Here is a 16,100-nt window from a genome sequence, read left to right on the forward strand (position 1 = left end):
AGAGCAGCAGTACCTGAACACAGTGCACCAACTTCACCAGCTTTACTGCTCAGCTCAGGTTCTGGCCAGGGACCTGCTTTCCCCTGCTGCTTGCTTGTCAATGAACACTGCTCCTGTGCCACCAGTGATGGGACCCTGTGTTAGAGCACGCTGGGAGCGGCCGCTGCGCTGTTTCACATGGCTTTTGTGGTGGAGGAGCTGGCACATGGGGAAGGCACTGCTGGGCAGTGGGGAGATGGTGGGGGCACGCTGCTGGCTCATGGCAGCCCAGGCTGTCCCCAGCTCCCATGTGCTGGTTTTTACCCCTTCCGCCTCTGTGGTCAGACCCAGCAGCCACTGGTCTGCTCCTGCTGGGTGCGTGGCAGGGCTGTGGCAGTGAGCTCTGCTGCGCTGCTCGCTGTTCTCTGCAGGCCAACACTCACCGTTCCTGAACCCCCCAGCCTGGGGCCAGCTCGGCTGCTGCAGAAGCAGTCCCGGCTGCCCTGCCCCTGCCTTCATGCTCCAAGCTCCTGCAGCAGAGCCGGTGACTGCTGCGGACGTGTGCCCGCACCCTCCCCTCAGCAGGTCCAGGTAAGGTCACGGTGTCCTGGCTCCCACGCAGGTGTGCTGGGCATCCTGCCGGTCCCCGCAGAGGAACGTGGCGGCTCTCCTCCCGGTCACAGCGCAACAGAGGAACAGCCTTGTCTGAGCAGGTGAAGGGGGCAGCAGGGCAGAGTCAAAGCGCTGAAGTTGGGTTTCAAAAGCTGACCTGCAGTTACTGCTGTGGGTGTCGAACTGTCCTGTAGTGTTTGGTCAACGCTTCTCCAGAATCCCCCCACCACCTCGACTCATCTGCTGCAAGACCTGCTTGGGGCCTGATGGTAACTTTGGTGACTCCGGAGTAGGTGGTTGCTTCATCTGCTGCTTTCTGCTGCTCTGAGGTCCCAAGAGAACAAGTTGTTTGTGTTGGGGATGGGGACTGGCACTCTCCTGGCCTTGCCAGCAGCAAGGTCCTGGTCCTGGTTAGGGTCACAGCCTGTGGAGCCCTTCATCTTGCTGCTGCAGCTGGTGCTTGTTCTGTGAGTTAAGAGTAGAGTGGGAGCTGCCCTGGCTCCTGCATAGATGGGGGCAAATGGGAACCTGCTTGCACCCATCCCTGGCAGTGCTCAAGGCCAGGTTGGACACAGGGGCTTGGAGCAAGCTGCTCCAGTGGAAGGGGTCCCTGCCTGTGGCAGGGGTTGGAGCTGGATGGGCTTTAAGGTCCCTCTCAACCCAGACCAGGCTGGGGTTCTATGATTTATGATGTCCTGGGGCTGGGCAGCCCTTGCCCCCACCAGTACCATGCTGCTGCTGCCAGCAGAGCTGGCTGGGGGTGCACTGCTCCCTTCTGAAGGGCTCACCCCTCCTGGGAGCTGGCTCCTGTGCATGTCCCCCAGCCCCGTGGGGACAGCGCCGCTTTGCAGGGGCAGAGCAGTGAGGCTGCGGCACTGAACCACGAGCAGGAACCCTCCCCAGCCTCTGGCAGAAATGAAGCACGCAGCCATGTCAAACATAATGTATTTATAGCAAAAATAGGCTTATTTTCTGTAGCTTCCATACACAAGGTTTTCTCCCCCTACCTTTACACAGTAAACACGAGTGCAGCAGCGAGCGCAGGGCTCAGGCTCCCCCATGGCCTAGCCCCCCGCTGTGGCTGCCCTCCATGCTGGACCCCCCAACCCTCCCACCGTGGGCAGAGGCTGGGGCAGGGGCTGCCTCCATTCACATGGGATGGTGCCCCCCTGGGGAGACCCCCAGCCCAGGGGCAAGGAGATGCTCCTGCACCACGAGGTTAAGCAGCAAGCGGGCAGCTTGGGCTTCCCCCTCGCGTGGTGCTAAGCACACGCACCTCACGCTGGCTCCGAGGCCTCCCCCGTTCCTCCGGCCCCTCTGCTGATGGCGGGCAGAGGGGGGCTTCGGGGCAAGCTTCCCCCCCAGGAGCTGCCCAAAGCCTCCTGCAGCATCCCCAGGCCTGAGCGCTGTCGGAGACCTCGCCGGGCACTGCCAGTGCCAGCAGCAGCCCCCAGCCGGGAGCTCTCCTCGGCCGGGGCTCTGGCGCACAGCCCTGGCGGGCAGCACGGGCCGGCGCCAGCGCTGCTCCCCCCGCAGCCCCGGACGCGGCTGCTCCGCCGCGCGCTGCCCGCCGCAGGGGAGCAGCTCTGCCCTCGGCCACGGCTCCCGCGGTGCCGCAGCCCCGGTGCCCTCCCGCCTCCCCCTGCCCCGTGCCTTTGGCGGTCCTCCTCGGCCGGGGTCAAGTCTCCGGGACCACACCAACATCTCAGCAGCACGGACTTGCCTCACAGTTTGGTAATTGCACGTAATGGGGCCACTCAGTGAGCCCCACGAGGGGGAAAAGGGAACAAGACAGTCAAGTAAACTAAATTGAGCAATCCCTCGCCGTCCGCCCCAGCACGAGTCCAGAGAGAGGACGCTGCCCGGCCCTGCCGCAGCGCAGCTCCCCACGGCCTAGGAGACCATGTACTGGGTGATGGCCTGCAACGCGTACAGCAGCTCTGCCTGCATCCGGGCTTCCAGGATGAGCAAGTTCACGTGGACCTGCGGGACAAGCAAAAGCAGTTGAGGTCACGGCAGGCAGGGCAGCGGGGCAGGCATGGGGCAGGCAATGGGGCAGGCATGGGGCAGGCAGGGGGCAGGCAGGGGGCAGGCATGGGGCAGGCAAGCACCCATTGTGGGGAGGGAGGCTTTTGGCACAGGCCAAAACGCCACCGCGTGTCCCAGCGCTTCCCCCCGGGCTCCTCCGGCCCCGCAGGCTGCGTCTGCCCCCGGTGCCGCGCAGCGCCCTGCGCCCGCCGCTCGCCGAGCTGCTGGAGGCTCTCCCAACGGGACGAAGGCGCTGGAGCCCCCGCAGCGCCGCTGTGCTCGGCGCACCGCGCGCAGCCCCGGCCCCGCTGACCCCCCCTGCACCCGCCTGCTTTGGTGCCTCAAACGCTTCCCATTGACCCCCGAGCACCTCAGCCTGCAGCCTCTGCCCGCGGGGCCTGCAGGCCCGTCCCACCTTCTCACTGTGCTTGAACTGCCTCCAGAACCTGTCAAACATTTCCGAGTTCGTCTTCTCCGGGTAGCAGGTTACAGTTTTAATGTAAACTTTGAGCACTCGCTCCAGGAGCTGGTTCACTTCTGCATAGTCGTAGTCATCGTACCTGCAGGGAGCACAGGGGCGACTCGCGGCCGGCACCACGTCCCTCTGCAGCACCTCACCTGTGCTCTGCCGCGGCCGGGGCACACGGCAGCGGCCACCAGGCACTGAAGTTCCAACCCTGAAGAGCCCTGGCCAAAACCGAGCATCTGTCCCCTGCCTGTTCATCGGGGTAGGCGACTCCCTTCTGCTGCTCTCCCAAGCCCCTCTGCGAGACAAGCCAAGTGCCCAACCCTCCTCCCTCCTGGCTGAGCTCGGTTCCTGCCCGTGACCACGAGGCTGGTTTCCCTACCTAATGCCAAACATGCAGTGGATGTAGTTCCAGATGCCCCGCTTGAAGACCGAGGGTTCGCAGCCTTGCCGCTTGGCCATGGTGCTGCTTTGCAGACCATCCACCATACGAAACTTCTCATCCAGGAGATGCCCGATGTCAGAGTAGAGGCGGTTGACCAGTGAGAAGCCGTGGTCCTCCCAGGAGTAATCCTGTTGAGCACAGCAAGAGCCTTTTACACCTGCGAACAGGGTCCTGGGGCGTTTCCAGGAACGAGGGGCTGGAGACCTCAGGATGCAGCAGAATTCAGTAAGTTTGCTCTGGGCGTGGTTTGCCACAAACCACAACTTCCCTCATCAGGCAGGTTTTGAACCTGGTGAAATGCGAAGGAATCAGCAGTCCTGGGGGACAGGAGCCCCTGGCCCCGTCCCTCTCCCCAGGGCTCACCGGGCCAGTCCCCTCCCAGAGCTGAGCTTCCCTGCACAGACGTAGCACAGCAGCTGTGCCAGATGTGTGCCGGACAGGCACCCTGCGGCCACAGGCAGAGCCGGGAAGAGCAGGAACCTCACCTGGACTCTGAATACCTGCGTCTGATCCTCATCACGCCGGGCAAAGTCCTGGTACCCAAAGTCGGGGTCCTGCATGTAGCACGCGAGGTTGGCAGCACTGGTGACTGCCCCGTCGGCACCTGTGAGAGGGGAGAGCCCCGCGGATGGGGCAGCCCGGTGCTCAGCCCTGCTGCTCCTCCCCGCCGAGCTCCCATCCTGCACACACACCTCCACTCGTGCCTCTCACCTTCCTCTCGGTCCTGCTGCAGCAGCCTGGTCTCCTCCCTGCCCTCTGTCTCCATGTGGATCCGTTGCATGCGTTCCCGGAGGGAATCCAGCTCCATGCAGGAGTCCAGGGACTGCACAGACACAGGCTTGGCGTGAGGGCAGCAGCCCGGCCACAGCCCTGGCCCCCACGCACCCACCTCAAGGGCTCACCCGCTTGCGGTTGATGCGCAGCAGCTCCTGGCTGCAGCCGTTGCCGGTGGTGGCTTCGCAGAAGCACTGGTTCCCGGGGGACAAAGGCTTCAGCACGCCCCGGCCCCCCAGCCCCTCGTCCTGCTCACAGCCACAGCCGAACACGAAGCTGGCGAGTGCATGGCAGTGGGCCAGGAGGACAACAGCGTGCACCAGCTCTGCCAGCGACCAGCTCCACTCACTGATCTTCAGCAGCTTCTGCAGGACAGGGACAGACCAACCATGGGACACAGGCAGGGCGCCAGCCCCGCCGGGGGATGCTGCTGCCCCTGCCACTGCCCTGTCCCTGTCTGACAGCCCCTCTGCCAATACCTCGATGTGCTCCTTGGTGATGAGCCATGGCCGGTGCGCCAGGATCTTGTTGATCTCGTTGAGGTTGCGGAGTTTTGGGGGGATGAAGTCGAGGCCACGCAGCCACTGGGGATCTCCCCCTGCACGCAGGAACTGCAGCACGTGCAGGTTCACCAGGTACCGGCACTGGTGCCGGGCGGCTGCCTGCAGGAGCAGCGCATCACCAGAGCCGCCCGGCAGGACCAGCACCCTGGGACCCCGCACCCACCTCCCCCAGCCCTGGCACACCCTGACTGCGGCCTCTGCAGAGCAGCCTGAGCACAGGCTCCCTGGCGATGGGAGCAGGGAGTCCCCCGTGTCCCCGGCCGGGCCTGGCAGCGCTCACCATGATGGCGATGTAGTGCCGGCAGTCAAAGGGCAGCGGCCCATCCATGTGCATCAGGTAGTGCTGCATCTTGAGGAAGCTGTCAAGGTACTGCGGGTGGTAGCCCATCTGCTGGGTCACCGCCTCCAGCCGCCCCCAGCTCGCCAACACCTTCACGAAAAGGAGCTGGGGCCGCTCGGGATCGCTGCCGGACATCTTCACTACCTGCGGGGAACACTCCGCTGAGCTCTCCCCGCGGCAGCAGCGCGGCCCAGCCGGGCCCAGGCTCCGCGAGGGGCTGGGATTCCCTCTCCTGGCCCGGTACTCCCAGAGGGACACCATGAGGCCAGAGGGCAGGGGGAGCTGGGCACTGCCTGGCGCAGTCACTGCTAGCAGCAGGCTGCAGGAAACACAGGGTGCTCTCTGCTAGGGAGAGGGCACTGCCTGGAGAGCAATGGGCAAACCACGTCTGATGTTTTCTTGCCGGCTGAGGCAAAGGCAACGCCTCCTAGGATGGAGCATCCCATCACCCTTCCCACCAGCGCCAAGCTGTAGGGCCCCTGCCCTGGAAAGCCAAGGGGGAAGCGATGTCTTGACACCCACCATATGGTCAGGAGCACACTGGGGGGCTCAGAGGCGTCCCCATGCACTGCACTCCTGACGCAGGTGCTGCAGCACACGAGACCCGACCACCAGTGAAAACGCAGGCGGGAACGCGGCAAGGGGCGTCCATCCGTGGCCCCAACACCACAGAGAAGGTGGCCGGAGCAGAGAGCAGGGATGTGCAGCCGGGCAGCTCCTGCGGCCCCACAGCTGTGCTCCAACCTCCCACCCAACAGCGGCTCTGCGCCTGCAGCCCGGCCACGAACCCCGTGCCAGAAACCACTGCTCCTGAGCCTGGGCAGCACCCTCAGGTGCGGTGGCTGCTCCTCCCCTCCCAGGCTCAAACCCAAATCTCTCCTGGGAGCAGCCGGCCTCACTGACACTGCTGTCACCTTCCTTCCACCCACCCGAAGGCAACCGCAGCATCGCAGCAGCAAACCAGGAGCACTGCTGGAGACCAGTGCCTGCTGCACTGTGACCTCGGGCTGTCCCTGCCCTGCCGAGCACGGAGCAGTCGCAGGAACAAACTCCGGCTGTTTTCTACCATCCTGCAATTCTGAGGAACACACCACTGCTCAGGATCAAAAGATTTACTTGATGCCATTTGGAAAAGAGCACCCAAACCCCAAATCAGAATGGTGAGGGGTGAAGAACACCGGCTTCTCTGTCACACAGGAGGAGGTGCAAACCAGAGACCTGTGAAAGTCCCCCTGCTCAGGGAAACACTCAGGACATCGGTGGAGCATCATGGACATGAGGTGAAATGTCCCTGAGGACACCTATGGACTACAGCCACTGGTCTTCTCCTGGCGGGCAGAGGTGGAGGAGCAAGGGGCCCTTCTGCTCCCCCAGGAGAACGTGATCTCCAGCAAGGAGCCATGCCAGCAGCCCGTAGCCCCAGGTCTCCTTGCTGTTTGTCCAGGTGAGGATGGAGTGAGGGACCAGGCAGATGTAGCTTAGAAGGGGGGGATGAAGGAAGACGCAGGGCAGCCTCCACCTCGGCTGAGCTCTCCTGCCTGCTCTCTACGGCAACGGCTCAGCGCGGCTTCCCCCCGGCACTGCCTCTCGCACTGCCCCCGGGGCCCCCTTCTTCAGCCTCTCCGGCTGTAACCCTCCTCCTCCTCCTCGTCCCTGCACGCTGGGCGGGGGGGGCATCCCTCACCCCCCCCGGGTCCTTCCTGCGCCCAAGACCCGTGAACCCCCCGCAGGCGCTGCCGGGCAGACAACGGGTGGGCGGCACCGTGCGTGCGGACCGGGCGGGAGGCCCTGCGCCCGGAGCGACGGGAGAGGGGCCGGGGGCCTCGGGCCCCCGCCTGTCCCCCGCCCGCCGCCCCCGGGGCTCCGTTCCCGCGCGAGGCGACTCCGCTGGTACCGGTGGCTCCGCCGGTGATGCTCGCTGAGGACGCAGCCACAGCGGGCACCGCTCGCCCCCCCCCCGCCCCGGCTCTCGAGGGGACGGGAACGCTGCTAGTGCGGGCGGTGGGGGTCCCTGCGGCGGGGCTGGCGGCCCGTAACCGGGGCCCCATTGTGCGAGCGGCGGCGGCGGCAGCGCCCCCGGTGCGCGGCGCGAGCAGTGCAGGCGGAGAGAGAAAAACAAGTTTGATTGGCAGTGATGGAGGCACGGCGCCTCCCGCATCCCGCACAAAGGGGACGGGGACGGCGCTGCCGCACCGGTACCGGCACCGGGCCGCCGGCCACCGCATCGAGAGAGCGCGACCCCGCCGACCCCGCGTAGCACCGCCGGGGGACGGGAGTGCCCTGGCCTGCTAGCGCTGCGGCCGGGCCGGGCCGGTGGCGGCGAGCAGAGCCGAGCCTGGTGCTCCGGTACGGGCTCCGGCGGCGGCAGGGCGGGTCCTACCTGCCCCGGCAGCCGCTGGCACCGGCTTCCTCGGGGGTGCTCCACGCTCTGTGGACACACGATCATGGTGAGCCCGCGCCGCGCCGGCGACCGGCACCGGTCCCGACCGCCGGCAGCACTGACCGGGCTCCGCGGTAGCCCCAGCCGCGGGGGGCGTACCAGCTGCCGCACCTCCGCCAATCACCGCTGAGAGGAGGCGGGGCCTCCGCCACCATCCCACCAATCGGCGGCGAGGGGGCGGGAGCCGGCGAACCACGTGGGCAGGGACGGAAAGTTACCTGTCCGTCAAGCACGGGGGACACGCCCACCCAAGGCCGCAGCTGCTCGCCGCTGGGGGGCGCTACGGCACCGCTGGAGGAAGTGAGCCCCCATCCCCCGTTCCCGTGTCCCCCGTTCCCGTGTCCCCCCGTTCCCGTGTCCCCCCCGTTCCCGTGTCCCCTCACTCTCATGCCCTCCCCTTCCCTCGTACCCCTGAGTCCCGGTGTCACCCCACTCCTGTGCCCCACCTCCCCTTAGGCCCCCGTCCCCGTGTCCCCCTGTCTCTGGGCGCTGCACCCCGCAGACCACCCAGTGCACCCCACAGAGCAACTGAAAGCAGGATGGAGCCAGGAGGGGTCTGCTCTCTTCTCCCTAGGGATGGGACAAGAGGAACCGGCCTCAAGCTGCCCCAGGGCAGGTTCAGATGGAGCTGAGGAACAATTCCTGCCCCAGAGGGTGCTCAGCATTGGAACAGGCTGCCCAGGGCAGGGCTGCAGGCACCGGCCCTGCAAGGGCTCACACACCGTGGGGACGAGGCCTCAGTGCCATGGGGCAGGGGTGGCCTTGGCAGCGCTGGGAGCGGTTGGACTGGAGGAGCTGGAAGGTCCTTTCCAAGCTGGGTGACTTTATGACTCCATGAGCTAGCACACGCCCGGTGCCGTGGCCCGCACGCCGCGCGCCGGGCAGGACACACACTGGCCCGTGCGGTGCCGCTGGCGCGCAGCCGGCAGCTGCCGGGTCACTGGGGCTGTGGCAGGCAGCGGGGCTGGGGGTCCCAGGCTTTAGGTGCGAGCAGGTAGCAAGGGCCGCGGAGCAGCAGGGCTCAGGCTGCGGGGTGCAGGCACGCAGGGCGCAGCGGCACGTCACACCCCCGTGTAGCTGCTCTGGTAGGGGTTGTGCTCGGGGGGGGCGGCCGGGGCCCCAGGCACCGCAGGCGGGGGGTGGTTGCTGCCCTCCCAAAGGGGCTCGTAGCTGGTGCTGGGGGGCAGCTCGCTCACGTAGCAGATGTTCTCGCTGTAGTTGGGCTTGAAGCTTTCCACGACATCTTTGGGCACTCCAGCCCATTCCTACAGGGAGCAGAGTGGGGTGAGAAGAACCAGCAGCCAGCCTGGCCCCAGCCTGCGGGGCAGGGCTGCCTGCAGATGTCTTACCTGGAAGTTGCCATTGTGGGTGATGAAGAGCTCATCAAAGTTCTTGCTAGGGTTGGGGATCCGCGGCATGAGGATGACCCACACCCTGTGCAGGACAGACGTGTTGGAGAACGGCCCCAGTGATGCTGCCTCCCATCAGCCCCCCCCCCACTCACCTTTCCATGCGCACCAGCAGGATGACAAGGACCAGCAAGATCAGGCAGGAGGCAATGGGGACTAGGACTGTGTGGATCCAGAACCAGCGTAGCTGCTCCTCTGCTGCGCCTGGAAAGAGCTGTGGTGACATGGGCCCACGCTGGTGCACCACCATGGCAGTGAGGTGGGCACGATGGTGGCCCTTGCCTGCCAATCCCAACCATCCCCCAGCCCACCCTGTCCCACTGCAGCACTCAGGACCTACCCTTGCTGGTGGAGTTGTTGCCCCAGACCACAGGGACGCTCCATTCGCTCCAAAGCTGGGTGCTGCCGCAGTAGCTGTTGATCTTGCTGCGCACATAGAAGGTGTAGTACTTCTCATGGTCCATGCTGGGGAAGGAGAACATGTCTCCATTCACCCGGTGCTCCTACAGGGAGATGTGGGCCATGTGGTGAGGGCCAGCACTGCTGTGGTGCATGGCTGGTCCCCAGGCACAGTGGTTGCATCCCAGGGGCTCTCACCGTCCAGCTGGTGTCCTTGTTGCTCTTGTACTTAACAGCGTGCTCCAGGCACTGGGATTTGGGGTATGGGGAGCTCCAGGTCAGCTGCAGCTGGTTGTTGCTCACATTGTGGATGGTCAGGTTGACGGGGGCCTCTGGTTTCACTGCAAGGCACAGCTGATGCCCAGTGAGTGCCGTTCCCCATGACCCAGTGGCCCGAACACCAACTGGGACATAATGGAGCAGCCCTGGAGACCCACAGCCCAGCTCCTGCCCCCTGCAGCAGCCCCACAGAGGAGAGTGTGTGCCCCCCACCACTCCGTACCCAGGTCCTGCAGCTCCATGCTCTTGCTGAGTATCTTCAGGGTCCTGCTGCCGAGACTGGCATTGAGGAGAACATGGAAAGGCTGGAACTGGATGATCTCGTTCTGACTGAAGCGGCAGCCAACGCTGATGCCATGGTCCTGCAGGTAGTGCTTGCACTCCACTACAGGGGATGCTTTGTCGTACCTGTGCCACAACAGGTTACCAGAGCTCCTCAAGACCCTGCATGCTCCAGCCCTCCCCAGCACCCCTCCCAACAGCCCATTCCACCCCTCTTGCTCTGGGGATGGAGAGTTCCCCACTCCGGGCTTGGAGAAGAGGAGCAGGCTGTTGCTGGGGCAAGCAACGCTGGCGGGGGCCTCCTATGTGGGGACCCACTGCTGGACACCCTGCTGTGGGGCTGGCCGTGGGGCAGTGGCACCTACCAGTAGTAGAGGGAGTAGTTGGCTGTGAGCGTCTCTCTGCTCCCCCACGTGCAGGTCATGTACTCCTCGTTGAAGAGGACACACTCCACCCCTGCAAGGGACAGGCACTGCTGGGCACCGCGGAGGTGGGTGGCCGTGCCAGGGGCGCACTGGGCAGACACGGCACAGGCCAGGAGGCCCTGCACATCCCTCAGCTTTCCTCCATGTGAGCCAAGCCAGCCCAGCTCTTCCCAGCCCACAGCACCGGGCTGCCACCAGCCCTATCACACAGGCTGTGCTGGCGATGCCCTGCATCCTGCTCCAGAGGAGCGCTGGCCAAGCTGCTCTCCCTGCCGCATCCCTGCTGTTGGCTCCTCTGCTTGGATGTGGTGTTTCACCCCGACGTCTTCATCCACTCCCTTCATCTGCTGTTCACAGCCCCAGGCACCGTGGGACAGGATGAAAATCCCTCCCTGCCAACCCGTTTTGATTGTGCCATGAGAAAACTGGGCATTTTCCAGGATTTGTGCCTGATGTCCCCACCTTGGCTAAATTCTTCTCGCTGTTGCCCTTTTGGGTGCTCGCAGGTGCCCACGTGTCCTTGTGTCTGGTGAATGGGGCTGTGCTCCCCACTGCAGCCCCTCCACCACAGACCCTGGCTGTTCAGCCTCCATAGGAAGCACTGCTGAGTGCCGGAGGCTGAGCAGCCGCCCCAGGCACCCACATCGTCTCCTCTGCCCCCTCCTTCCACCACGCTGTGCCAGCCCTGGGCCTGACACACAACCAGAAGCCACATCCTGGGCTGGCTGGGGGCTGCGGGGCCCCCCGCGTGGTGCGGGTCCCTGCGCCAGGCATCGCGCCGCGGTCCACTTCGGCAGCAGTGGCACAGCCCACTGCGGAATGAGCGACTGTAATGGACTGGGGCACCTCACAGCGCCCTTGCCAGCGTCACAGCAGCTGCTGGTGGCCGAGAGCTGCCCTGGGGGCTCCCCGAGGGTGGCATTTTCCCCCTAGAACTCGGGCACTGGGACACGTGGTCTGTTCTGTGAGGTCCAAGCCACCAGCCAGCGCCGCTTTCTGGGTTGGAATGTCAACACGATGGAGCAAACAGGCTTTGCTCTCTGGCTATTTGCACATATGGAGATGGAGGGCACCTCCCTGGAAGCCCAGGAGATGCAGGGATATGGAGGGGCTGCGGCTCCATGGGCAGCTGGTGTTTTACTGACACGTGCCAAGAAGTGGACTTTTCCTTAGGAAACAATGGCTGGGGTGAGGGTGCTGGTGGAAAGAGGAGCTGCTGTCCCCAGCCCCTGTCTCCTTCCTGAGCATGGCCCCACCGACAAGAGCAGGATGAAAAGGGCGACTGGCACAGATCCACCGTCTGATGCCCTCCCTGTCTGATGCATGGGGCTGATAGGACCTGCACATCCATGTCCTGCTGCTGCCCCTCGTCCTGGCCTGCCACAGGAGACCCCCATGGCCAGTGTCCCTCCTGTAGCACTGACAGGGCCAGCACCATCAGAGCCATAGGGCCGGGAGCTATGGGGCCAGTAGTGCCATAGGCCCAGGAGGCAGCCGGCAGCCATGCTCTAGCACTGGGGAAGGAGCAAGGACTCCCCACAGGGCAGCCAAGCGCAACGTGGCTCTCCTGGCAGTCCCACTCAAGGGGGTATCGAGGTGCTGGGTGTCCCAGCCACAGGATTCCCGGCTATTCCTAGGGGCCCGCTGGCCCACACAGCCCCATGCCTTGTCCTCAGGGTCACCAGGGACCAACATCCCCCAGCCCCACCACCCATGTGGCAACCACAGCCTCCAGCCCTGCGCCGAGGCCCATGCGTCCCCTTACCTGGGGGGCTGCGGGCAGCAGCAAGGTGGGGGCCCAGCCCGAGGAGGAGGACAGAGCCAAGGAAGGCGCCGAGCACTGCCATGGTGGGGTGAGCCGCAGGATGAGTGCGAGCAGCCTCTGCGCACAGCCCACCACGCAGGGCTGCTGCTTCCGCACCCGCGCTGCTTCCTGCCCCATGGCACCGCCCCACGGGTGACTCCTGTGGGACACACGGCTCACTCCAACAGGGCCTGAGCGCCCATCACTCTGGGGCCTTGCCACCCTTCCTGCCCAGGCCCCACAGCTCACCCCTCTGCGTGCCACTGCCTCATGCTGCCGGGTCCCCACGGCTCATCGCACGAGCTCTGTCCTCCACGAGCAGTCAGCGCGGAGATCGTGACCCACAGCCCGCCCGTGGGCATCCCGCGTTGGGCCCCGGGGACCAGGCAGCGCTGGCAGACACGGGCCGTGCCGGGGGCAGGCACCGAGGGCCTCACAGGAGCAGCTGCAGGAGCAGGGGACAGTTACAGGGGCGGTCTGGGGCGCAGTGGGGTGCCAGTGATGGGCAGTGACAGCGGAACGGTCACCAGCACAGCCACGGGGGGGGCGCTCGGGGGAGTCGGTGGTGGTGTGGGGTGTCCGGGGCTATGGGGGGTGTAGGGGCTATGGGGGGTGTCGGGGCTATGAGGGTGCCCCGGGCTATGGGGGTGTCCCGGGCTTTGGGGGTGTCAGGGCTATGGGGGTGCCCCGGGCTACGGAATGTCCCGGGCTTTGGGGTCGGCGGGAGCAGGACGGCGATAGCCGGGTGCTACCACGTGACCTCAGCCCGGCGCTCCGCCGGCGCAGCGCCCCTCGGGCGGCCCCGTGATTCTTCGGCACTTTCCGCCTCCGCTCGGCTGAGCTCGGGCCCTGCCCTGCGGTGCCTGGCGCTTTTCGTCTTTCCCCGGCGCAGCTTCGGGCCGTTCCGGCGCCTCTCGGAGCGCTTGTGACAGCACCGCGGCGCTCGGGCTTCTCCGGCAGCGCTCGGTGTCCCCAGCACAGGGCGCAGGCGCGGGCGGCCCCCGCGGCCCTTGTTGTGGCCGCGCCGGCCCGGGATGGCGGCCTTCGGCGTCCTCAGCTACGAGCACCGCCCGCTGAAGCGCCCGCGCCTCGGCCCGCCCGACGTGTACCCACAGGACCCCAAGCAGAAGGAGGTGCGAGGGTCCCGGGGCGCGGGGCCGGGGGTCGTGCCTGCAGCCCGCGGCGGGGCTGGGGCTGGGGCTGGGTGAGGAGCCCCGCGGCCATCCCCGTGGTGGCTGGGCGAGGGCGACCCTTGCCGGGCCCGGGGAGCCGGGGTTCCGGTGTCCCAGCGCTCGGCAGGGGCGCTGCCTGCCACCGGGAGCCTGGGGGAGGCCGGGATCCGCCGGGCCCTCGCCTCGCTTCGGCCCCGCGCTGGCCGAGCCGCCGTGGCCGTGGGGTGCGGAGCGGCCTCGGCGGGCCCTGCTGACCGCGCTTCCCTCGCAGGACGAGCTGACCGCGCTGAACGTCAAGCAAGGCTTCAACAACCAGCCGGCGGTGTCCGGGGACGAGCACGGCAGTGCCAAAAATGTCAACTTCAACCCGGCCAAGGTGAGCGCCGGGCGGGCGGTGGGGGCTCGGCAGGGCCTGGTGCCTGTGCGGGTGGGCTGCTGGGTCCTGGACGGTGCTGGGGCTCGTTCCTTCCTGGGGTCCGGGCCCAGGATGCCCTTCCCTTCAGGATGGGTGTCTCAGGACCGAACTGTCTCTCCCTGTAGAGTCAAAGTTCTGCGTTCTCTTGGAACTGTGTCCCACCTTTGAGAGAGTAGGTTCTTGTCTTGGTCTGTGTTAAACCAGCATCTGGAGGTCCTTTATTCTTATATAGTTCTTATATTCCATAATTAAAGCAGAGGGCTAGGATACTGGAGATGAGAAACTTACTGGTTTGGTTACATTATGGCCGTGGTATAAGAGAAGTAAGATTTCTTGAAACCTCTGGCAATTTAAACATGCGTTTCAGTTCCAGTTTTGTAATCTCTAAAATCAAGGTGTTGACTTCCTGGCCTCCCTGACCAGAGGACTAGTGGTGACCTGGGATGTAAGGCATCAGTAAGCACCATACATTTGTTTTCCTTGGCTGACATCTGTCCACGAAGCCTTCTGTCTGGTTTGACAGGTGTTTATAGAGAGCTGTGTCCATCTCAACTCGAGTCCCTACTTGGTCATTTTATGAGTTGTCTAGAAACATTCCTCTCTGCAAGTACAACAAAGGCAACTATGGCCTGGGTTTATTTTTTTGTGTAGATACCGGGGAGACTGCTGATAGGAATAATAAATGAGATCTTAAGCACATAGAATAGATCTCTGACCTGTGAACCTGTAATTCATCTTTTTTTTTTCCCCTTCCCCTCCCCAGATCAGCTCAAATTTTAGCAGTATTATTGCAGAAAAGCTGCGGTGCAATACATTGCCTGACACAGGAAGACGGAAACCCCAGGTGAATCAGAAGGATAACTTTTGGCTGGTGACAGCACGTTCCCAGAGTGCCATAAACAACTGGTTCACAGACCTGGCTGGAACTAAGCCCCTCACTCATCTTGCTAAGAAGGTATGTCACAGGAGAGGCTGCCTGGCAGGGCAGAGCATTTAATCTCTGCTTGTTTCTGAAATGTTTTTATAGTAGGAGGTTTTTATTATTTGGAGATGTTTCTTCTCCATCTCTTGAAGCTTTCGGCTTGAAAAGAGTATCCAGGGGTTGTAGTGCACTGGCTTCGTCATCCCCACTCAGGGAACTGGTTCCTTGTCTGTTGTCTGGAGGTTGTGCAAGCTTTTTGCTTGCATGATACAACTGATCTATTTAAAGGCTTGGCTGGTTTTTCAGAAGAGCTGCCACTGTTGCCTCTGCTCTGCTGTTTGGATTAGGGCTGTTCATATTGGGAGGGCCTGTCAAGTTCTCAAAAGCCAGTGAGAATTACTGGGCATAATCAGCTGAGTGACTTCCCAGGCTTTGGTTGCAGTGACACATTTCTGGTTTTAAGTTGAGAAGTGTATGTGTATTATAGCTTGGTCTCAGCCAGGCCACAGCATTTCTGTGCCCTGGCACCCAGGGCTAGGTAGTTCCCTGATAGCACTGAATTCTGTAGAATATGAAAGAAGATAGAAGGGTCTTACTCTGCATTGTATGAGGCCTGGTAGCAGGGGGAGCTGATTCTTTGTCAGGGTGGGCCTGTAAATAAGGAACTCAAGAATCGGGTTTGTAATGAGCAAAAATATAACTTCCAGTTGTGAAATGGTACCATAAGTAGCTTAGAAGCTGGAGCTTGGTCCTCAGTCTTCTGAGTCACTCTGGGGGGAAAATAATCAGATTTTCACAGAATCTTGTCTCTTTATAAGCTTAGTCCTTGTGTCTGTCTTTGCATGCTGGCTGTCAGTTTCCTGAGGTCACTTTGAAACCTTGAACCTTTTGAGGCCTTCCCCAGGTTTCTGCAATGGGCTCCATCAGTTTTCATGGACTTAGACATGGAAGCAGTGACTCTGTAGTCAAGTAGTCTGTCTTTGTGTCTCTGAGGCATCAGAATGGTTGGGAAGAGCATAAGAAACACAGCAAGTGAGTGATTGAAGCATTGGTAGTTCAGGTAGTGGGAGACTTGGAGCTAGCTCTCAAATGGACACATTCCATGTGAATTTGTCTCATTCCTCTGTGAACATGGGCATACTTTTGCTCTCCATAATACTGTGTGTAAGTGAGCCTACAACTGTGCTGTTTCTTGTGATGTGTTACTGCTTCCTGGTTTATAGATCTTCCGTGTGATGATTTCACTGGTATTCTCCCCAAATTGTATCTTGAATTTTGAATCTTGGCTTTATGAATCCCTTTTTACTATAATACTCAATTCCCTGTTTCTCACAGTCTTTTCGTGA

General features: G+C 63.1%; 3 protein-coding genes across 5 annotated transcripts in view; 1 reads left to right on the top strand and 2 right to left on the bottom strand.

Annotated features, from left to right (window-relative positions):
• Positions 1-1,524: 1,524 nt before the first annotated feature.
• On the bottom strand, positions 1,525-7,955 carry LOC136019417 (sestrin-3-like). Of its 2 annotated transcripts, none has more exons than XM_065689598.1 (9): positions 7,588-7,955; positions 5,148-5,351; positions 4,784-4,966; positions 4,433-4,669; positions 4,242-4,353; positions 4,031-4,134; positions 3,468-3,658; positions 3,035-3,179; positions 1,525-2,574 (listed from the first exon to the last, which is right to left on the bottom strand). In XM_065689598.1, exons 1-9 carry the CDS (start codon positions 7,651-7,653, stop codon positions 2,485-2,487), a joined length of 1,332 nt encoding a protein of 443 aa, XP_065545670.1. In that variant the 5' UTR covers positions 7,654-7,955; the 3' UTR covers positions 1,525-2,484. The 2 variants fall into 2 exon arrangements, with proteins under 2 accessions (XP_065545670.1, XP_065545669.1); XM_065689597.1 differs by having other exon boundaries at positions 4,016-4,134; positions 7,588-7,954.
• Positions 7,956-8,450: 495 nt separating this feature from the next.
• On the bottom strand, positions 8,451-12,369 carry IL2RG (interleukin 2 receptor subunit gamma). Its single transcript, XM_065689599.1, has 8 exons — positions 12,207-12,369; positions 10,382-10,472; positions 9,958-10,142; positions 9,654-9,796; positions 9,397-9,559; positions 9,152-9,260; positions 8,997-9,081; positions 8,451-8,912 (listed from the first exon to the last, which is right to left on the bottom strand). Exons 1-8 carry the CDS (start codon positions 12,286-12,288, stop codon positions 8,709-8,711), a joined length of 1,062 nt encoding a protein of 353 aa, XP_065545671.1. The 5' UTR covers positions 12,289-12,369; the 3' UTR covers positions 8,451-8,708.
• A 752-nt stretch (positions 12,370-13,121) lies between these two features.
• Positions 13,122-16,100, top strand: part of MED12 (mediator complex subunit 12) — a 36,185-nt gene continuing 33,206 nt past the window's right edge. Inside the window, exons 1-3 of one of the 2 annotated variants that reach the window (XM_065689575.1) lie at positions 13,122-13,378; positions 13,689-13,793; positions 14,596-14,787. In XM_065689575.1, coding sequence (XP_065545647.1) covers positions 13,280-13,378; positions 13,689-13,793; positions 14,596-14,787 — 396 coding nt within the window. In that variant the 5' untranslated portion in view covers positions 13,122-13,279. The remainder of the gene's footprint in view (positions 13,379-13,688; positions 13,794-14,595; positions 14,788-16,100) is intronic. The other variant, XM_065689574.1, reaches the window with a different exon arrangement.

Source organism: Lathamus discolor, chromosome 9 (genome assembly GCF_037157495.1).
Source record: "Lathamus discolor isolate bLatDis1 chromosome 9, bLatDis1.hap1, whole genome shotgun sequence".
NCBI classification, from domain to species: Eukaryota; Metazoa; Chordata; class Aves; order Psittaciformes; family Psittacidae; genus Lathamus; species Lathamus discolor.